Source organism: Electrona antarctica (assembly GCF_951216825.1).
Source record: "Electrona antarctica genome assembly, chromosome: 10".
Classification (NCBI taxonomy): domain Eukaryota; kingdom Metazoa; phylum Chordata; class Actinopteri; order Myctophiformes; family Myctophidae; genus Electrona; species Electrona antarctica.
The window spans coordinates 43533573-43541544 of NC_136791.1; the positions used below are offsets into that span (position 1 = coordinate 43533573).

Below are 7972 nucleotides of genomic sequence, written 5' to 3' on the forward strand. Positions count from 1 at the left end.
GGTGCCTGGACGCTGAGCCACGGCCCAGGCCAACCTAAAATATATATTCTAAAGATAACAGCCAGGTAGGCTATATACAGTACATGCATAGTGTACACACGGTATGTTTATGTATTCTTTATTTGATTGATGGAAGTTTAATATGCAGATATATCATGGTCACTTGTCCCCATGTTTTTGTTACTTTTAGATTATTTCTTTCTTGAGCACAAAATGTTAAGATATGTTTTGTCATTTGGACAGATACTTCATCATGCTTGGTTGGTTCATCGTTTACCTGGTATCTTTGAGGCACTACATTGTCCTCTCTGCAATCTAATAAAATGTATGTACGGTATTTACCTTCTTGTTTGCTGACTATACTGCACACCCATACTTACTCTGCTTGTTCTGATCTCGCAGTATACTAAAAATACAGGTAGGCCTACTTAAACACTTAAATGTACCAAACGCAGAATCCCATTTGACATTTTCTCAGCAAAATACTAATATTTGTGAAATTCTATATGTACAAGCTCACAACGTGTAGGTTCCACGTCTGCAGTTAAATGAGGAGTAGTTTAAAGACTTAAATCGTACTTAGTAGTAGTTCGTTCCAAATTAGCCTCGGAAACCCATTGGCACCCTCCTGTTTAAAGTGTACAGTGTAGAGTTAAAACAGAGTCTACTCTACACTGAAAATAACCAAACTACAAGTTCACAACGAGCCACAATGCGACCTGTTGTGAGCTTGCAGATCTGCTATTTTCACCAAAGTTAGCAACAGAAGAGGGATAGGCCTACTAGGATTCAAGTGGTTAAACACTTAAGCACCTTTATTTTGCGGCTATTCAAAAATAATACAACAGTCGACAGTCAAATGTAATTATATCAATTTGGGGAAAATGTTTGAGAAGCACTGACATAGATGACATGTTGGATGTCACATTATGTCACCATAAGATATGTGAGTCATAACAGATAACTGAGGAGCAGGGAATGATACAGTATGAATAAGGTGCACAATAAAACATGATGTTCTACACTGTAGATGGGATGTACTTGTAGCGTGTAGTTTAATGCTGTGTGTCTCTGATTGTTATGCAACTGTTACCGCTGTGACCCGATTCCGGATAAGCGGTTGAAGATGGATGGATCCTAAACCTAACCTTGATTTTGAACCACTAACCTAACAAACAACTCATTGAACTAAATGTATTCTCTACTCTAATCTAATCTACCAAAACGTGACTTGTACAAAAACCTGGCTTCTGTGACCCAGTGCTTTAAGATAAGGCAGTGGTTCTCAAACTATTGAGGCTGCGAGTAGACCCCCCAAAATAATCATATTTGAACTGGGGACCCCCACCCTGACAAGCACTTGGAATTGTAGGAGTTCAGACATTACATTTTGTTTGACTCTGTTCCACAGTTCCAAATTGTGGAAAAAAGCAGATCTACATGCTCACAATGTCTCGCATTGCGAGGCGTTGTGAGCATGTAGATTTGCCATTTTCACAATGCTTGCCTCTTTCTTAGGTAATACTTGACCAATGTTGGCCGATGGTGGCCATTTGTCACAGTTTGAGAACCACTGCTCTGAAGGACTCAAAACGCACAAACGAATACAAAGCACAACAGAGTGCATGTGTTAATTTGTGTGTTAATTTCGTCAACTAAAACCATGATGAAAAATGTTCGTTGACTACCTTTTTCATCACAAAAACGAAATAAAAACGTAATAAAAACTAAGCCATGATGTAAACTAAGACTAAGTATGCTGTCAACAAATAAGAGTTTTGGCGCCGCATATAACAATGACTGTTAGCACCAGCACTCCACCTCCAATTTACATGTCTCACCTATACTGGAATTTTGCTTGTCTGTCCTTCAAAGCAGCAAACTTATCAATGACACTTTCATTGAAATCCGGAATGTTCTGAATGAGTTCCCTCTCCATGGAAAGCATGGCCAGTGCATTCAAACGTTCCTGTCCCATTGTGTTTCTCAGGAACGCCTTGATTCTCTTTAAGGTGGGGAAACGTCTCTCAGCTTCAGCTGTTGTCATGGGAGTGGCTATGAGGATGTTCAACAGAGCTACAGTCTCAGAAAAGGTCTCCTGGAGGTCATACACCAGGAGAAGCTGATAGAGCGCCGTTGCGCCACAGCAGCCTTTGAATTCGGGACTATCGTATATCAGGGACAGTTCGGTCTTGAGTTGGGCCGTGTTCAGCATGGGGTAGGCTCTTGCGGCGATGTTCAGAGCCTCAACAGGGAATCTACGGCGGTGGTCTTTAAACATGTGTCCTTGGAGCAGTGTGGCACTTACAAGGTGGTCAGTGAAGGAGAACCTTTGTGTGGCGTGGGTCAGGATAGTGTCGCAGACCTGTCCAAAATAATACAAAATATATATTAATTAAAATTATATACATAACATATAAATATATATATATATAGGGTATGCACATGCATAAAGTGAATGGCAGATCGAGTGGCAAAGTTAATTTTATGTGGTTTAAAGTCATTTAATGCAATCAGATAGGACTTTTCTGTTTGGATGTATCAAGTCAAGTCCAGAAAGTAGTTTTTTGCCAATCAGTAGGCATTCCCACATAACTTCCGGGTATGATGATGATGTCACGCGCATACCCTTTATTATAAAAAGGTAAATGAGTACCACCATGTAGTCTCTCGACTCGAGACAGGGCACTGTTTTTCCTTTGTTTGCCGTCGACGGGTTCTCAGATTGACTACCATGCAACTCTAAAATCTGACTGGCCAGCGAGCATGGATTTCTTTTCCGCTTTGAGTAAATGACGCCCCTTAACTGTGTCGCCACACAGGAGTCAGGACACAGTAGCACGCTGTGTCACTCATGAGAAATGACATAAAATATTAGAAATTAAAATACAAAAAGTAGTGTTTCTTCTTTGGGATTTTAATTCCGCTACACCAAAAAGAAACACTTACCTTTGTATTTTATTTTTGCTACACTTAAATAACACTGTACTAAAGTACAAAACGGTGGCCGTTTATTATGAACAGGCTACACTTAAACTTGGACCTATAAGTACAAATATCGGATGCCATGCCATCTATGGACCTCGCTGAACCGTCTACGCTGTGGCGTGGGACGCTTCAAGTCATCTATGAAGAAGTGGGGGCCTGTCGGACAGTGCGGCATGCAAGTGTGGCGAGCCTGCAAACAGACTGCCGAGCACATCATCACAGGCTGCCCCCTATACAGCCCACCCTCAGAAGCTGGCCGTTTGTGTTTAATAAATCACGTCTGAAAGTAAAAACTGCCCTGTTTTTGTATTGTTGTTTTCGCCCTTGGTATTATTATTTTTTTTTTTTAATGTTTCAACTCTGTTGTGTTAAATGTGCTTTATAAATTAAGTGGATTGGATTGACTCAATCCCGAAAAGAATTGCACGCTCGCAGGAAGCGACTGGGCATTGTATGGCGTTTCCGCGTAGCCTACTGGGAACACCCACGTGGTCTCATTGACTTCAATGTTAAAGCTACACTATGTAACTTTCATCTTCTACCCTGGATTTGAACCCGATATCCTGTGCAAGTGCTGACATTTTTACCATTGACCTAATAGAGCCTGTCTGCTTGCTCAAGGGATAAATTGAATCTTGACCATCAGTTCAAAATTCACGTCTAGGTGTGACATCACCTTTGACATGATCTAAATGTCTTAATAGAAGAGCAGGGAGACAAAATAGAGTATTGTATTAACATACACTACCATACATCTTATTCATTAAAAAGTTATATGGTGAGGCTTTTTAATGTCATTTCAATGCATTCTCAATGTGCGTCTCAATTCTCATGTGCTAGCCCACAGCTTGATAAACCTTTTCTCACTGTTAACTGACCCCACTCTGGAGCTCTATTTTGATAGTTATCATAGTATAAAGTGTTTGTTCAGCAACAGGGGTCTCTCTCTCTCCATCTCTCCATTAAATAGCCACATTTTCGGGTTGGGATACCACATTATTTGAAGTCTAATGTAAATGACATTAAAAAATGCAATAGGACAAGTTAACTGAAAGCTATACCGCTTTACACAGCATCTGCTTCTCTTTTTCTCCGAAGACCCTCCGTGAATGTACGTCTTCAGTTTTTGGTACTTGCTGCTGTGCTTGGTCCCTGAAGGTAGACAGAACAACAGTGTTTGTTAGTATATGAACAAGACAGTACAGTATGTCATTGCCATGGCATTTTACAATTCCGGTCTTAGAATTAATGCAAACTGTCTGTTTTAATGGGAATGATCATCAGTTAGTCAATGAGAGTCTGGGAGTAGGAATGGCTGGGAAAATATAAAAACTGTTGCGTGAGTTTAACTGTTATTGCGTACATTTGGTTCTGACCATTCTAATATTGACTCAGTATGAACAATACTAGCCGCAAGCAACTCATAGATGCTATTTTTAATATCTGGCATCTAGAATTGCAAATCCCAACCTTTGATAGCCCATTCATCCAAACAGAAAAGATAGATCTGAAAGTAGCTCATAACATGATGGTGGATTTCTATTAAACAATAACTTGGCAGATACAAAGAGGATATTCCAACTCATCCAAGCTTTCTGTACAGCTGCAATGTTGGATGTTGGTGAGTTTAACATTGTTTAATACAAGCATTTCAGACTTTTCTGTTTGGATGTATGGGCTGTCATGGGTTGGTATTGCAACTCTACTCTAGATGCCAGATATTAACCCATTTTGGACTGAGGTCGACTGAGGCTTCTACATGGATTTTTTCTGAAAAATCCATGTTTCTATGTCAGTGGTGCTCAACCTTTTTCATGTCAAGGACCCCCAGAATTATCTCTATTGGGCCACTGACCCCCATCTCAAAATATGTAGTTCCAGGGACCCCCCCAGAAGCCAATATTTTAGTTAAAAAAGATTTGCGCCACATTTTCATGACTTTTCAAAAATAGCAGATCTACAAGCTCGTAGAGCTTGTAGATCTGCTATTTTTCAATAGCTAAATTACAACATGGGGGTTCCCGCCAAAAATGGGTTAAAAATAGCATCTAAGAGTTACTTACAGCTAGAACAGTCCTACAGCAGGTGATCTGACCTTATGGCCTGTACATTGCTTGTGAATGTATGGAGGGCCTGTTGGATGATGACTGCGTTAATGGCCTTCCTCTGCAGCAGCTGGTACAGCGTGTTAACGTGGGGCATGATTTGATGAAAGAGCTGCAGGAAAAACTGGAACTCCTCATCCTGCAGCATCCTGGTGAATCCAGACGCCTCCCTCACTGTGGTGCCATCAAATACGCTGGCTGACCTGATGACTTCAAAGCACTCCATGAGGACTTCTTGGTTCAGATAGACGGTGCTGACGATTCCGCTGCTGAAGTTCCATCTCGTGCTTGACACTGTGGGCAGCCTCTGTGCGACGACCTGGTCGAGAATGGCAATATGTTTGGGCGACCGAGTAAAGAAACTGGCAATGCCACCCAATTCAGAGAAGAAAACTCTCACTGCCGCGATATTTGAGGTGGCTTGCTGCATCACCAGATTCAGCTCGTGTGCATAGCTGTGCACATAGTGTGCATTCTCATAATGTTCCCGCACCTTCTGCTGCACACCACCAACCATCTCTCCCTGCCTCACACTGGCCCCGTCATATGCCTGCGCGATGAGCTTACCTCTGTCATCGTTGGTGAAAAGAGTTTCCAGTCTCTCCAAAATTGCACTGGAAACGGACTCAGAGATGGGGATGAACTCAAAGAAACGCTCTTGCACGGAATGGTTCCCGTCTATGTATCTCAGCACGAGGGCCAGCTGAGACTGTGCGGAAATGTCCTGGGTCTCGTCCGCTTGAATCGCCACAAATCTAGCCGATTTCACCTCCTCCACGATGCGCTCCCTGGTGACCGCCAGCATACAGTCCAGCAGATCATTCTGCACAGGCTTTGACGATGTGCCTTTGAACACCTGGCGGTTTTGACGTGCTCCTCAAACACCTCGTCTAGCGATGCCAAGTCGACCAGTCCACGAAAAACACCAGGGCTTACAGAGGAGGAGCGCGTCTCGTTGTCATCTCGTAGGGCCAGCTCGAAAACGCCACTAAACTTCACACAGTCCAAGAGACGGGCCACGACGTGTCGGTTCCTGCTCACCTCATAGTTGTGCCGACACACGGACACCCTGTAGGTCTCGTCCAGCTGTGTGATGATGTTGACCTGAGAGAATGAAGAATTGCAACTAAATGTCTTTAGTAGGTTTATTTGATACAACAGATGACAATAATATAATGAAACTAGAAAAAGTGCCCTTCTGGGCACAGGTCTCCACCAGGAGGATAGGACTGTGAGATGTTTGGCAAAATGTTTAGTAGTAATATAAACATGTTTGCCTTGTATGGCAATTGGATGATTTGAGGCATTTTGTTCCAATCAACCTGTTGGTGGCGCTATAACAGGCCAATGTGAAAAGGGTGGGATATATTCCTCAGCCTAGTAAGAAAATGTGTGAAAGATTTAACGTAAATTGCATGCTGTGTTCCTGATTTGAGGCTTTTGTTCAAAACGGGGCAATCTTGCAAACTGTGAAAGGCAATTATAGCCAATTAGGGTGGAATATGAAATATCGGACAGATCCGACTTGAGCACATGACCATAGAGATACTGTGTAACGATTTGTGAGATTTTTGGACAGAATCTGGAGGAGTAATATCCAAAAATGTGTTTTACAAAAGTCGGCCTCCTGGTGGCGCTATAAAAGACAGATGCGGAAAATGCAGGGCAAAGGTTTGTCCTTGGCCTCTAGGGAGTGTGCATGCAACGTTTCACGCAGATCGGTGCAGTTTTAGGTAACAAATGTGAAAAGCTGCCTCATGGTGGCGCTAGAACAGGCCGTTCTGGAAAATGCGGGGCGAGGTTCATCGTTGGCATCTAGGGAGTGTGTGTGCAAAGTTTGGCATCGACCGGGTTAACGGTGCCGGAGATTAGCTGGTAACGGACGGACGGAAGGACACACGGACGGACACACACACACGGACGGACACACACACGGACGGAGTGCAAAACATACTCTCTCACCATGCCTTCGGCCTGGTGGAGACAAAGAGAGTAATGGATTGAAATGAGAATAGACATTTCAAACGGGCAGTGTCCAGTTGCCTCGGAAGGCAACGGGAGGAGACTGATGCTGAACATAGTGTTGGTAAAACCTGCATATAGATGTTAGTTCCAGGACGATGAAAGGCATAACCCCAAGGATTTAATTAATCAAGCAACACTGACGCTGCAGTATTTGGCTAAGCAGTTCTCCTTTCCCACTGAACACTAATGCAGATGGCTCCTTATACATACAGTATCAAAGTAATACTTAAAATAAGATGAATAATGAATATAATAAGTCAATAATCGTACTAGTAGTCTTATTATACAGGAATATAAATGTACATTTCCATTACAGACCCGTCCGAAAGACGCCAGCTTGAGACAGCTGTCCATGTGCATCTTTGACATCTCGTGTTTCTTCAGCATCGTCGACAGGTGGCGCATGTCGGTGAAGCCCGCGGAGGTCCACGCGTGGTCCTCTCCAGGGCGGATCAGGAGGCACGGGAAGCAGAACAGAGCGTTGGCGACGTCGCATCCCGCCAGCCACTTTTTCTTCTCGTACCAGCTTGTGTTAAATGTACGGATATATGATCGCCGACCCCCGTCCCCATCTCTCGAGTGGTCTCTCTTTTCAGAGACCTTTTGCTGTATGAATACCTTTGGTGTGGGTCTTCCTAGTTTTTTAAGAGCTGATTTACCCTCAAGACTGCGTTGACTGAACGGTATTTCTCTCAATGAGACGATCGAGTTGTTGTGAATTAAAATAGTATTCGCCATTGTTGAAGCAAAGTCCAAAGTGAAGAAAAAAATCAGCTTTAAACAGATCACTATCTACTTTTCTTGCCCAGTCCCCACCATGTTTGTTTTGTTTTGTTGGGGGGGTATGACGGTAT

At 43.0% G+C, this 7972-nt stretch overlaps 1 protein-coding gene across 2 annotated transcripts; it reads right to left on the minus strand.

Annotated features, from left to right (window-relative positions):
- Nucleotides 1–800: 800 nt before the first annotated feature.
- On the minus strand, nt 801–7972 carry LOC306930660 (zinc finger MYM-type protein 1-like). 2 transcript variants are annotated; one of them, XM_079511739.1, is made up of 4 exons: nt 7437–7972; nt 5084–6197; nt 4050–4140; nt 801–2365 (listed from the first exon to the last, which is right to left on the minus strand). In XM_079511739.1, the coding sequence occupies exons 2-4, from the start codon at nt 5896–5898 to the stop codon at nt 1838–1840; spliced, it is 1434 nt and encodes a 477-aa protein (XP_079367865.1). In that variant the 5' UTR covers nt 5899–6197; nt 7437–7972; the 3' UTR covers nt 801–1837. The 2 variants fall into 2 exon arrangements, with proteins under 2 accessions (XP_079367865.1, XP_079367866.1); XM_079511740.1 differs by having other exon boundaries at nt 7422–7972.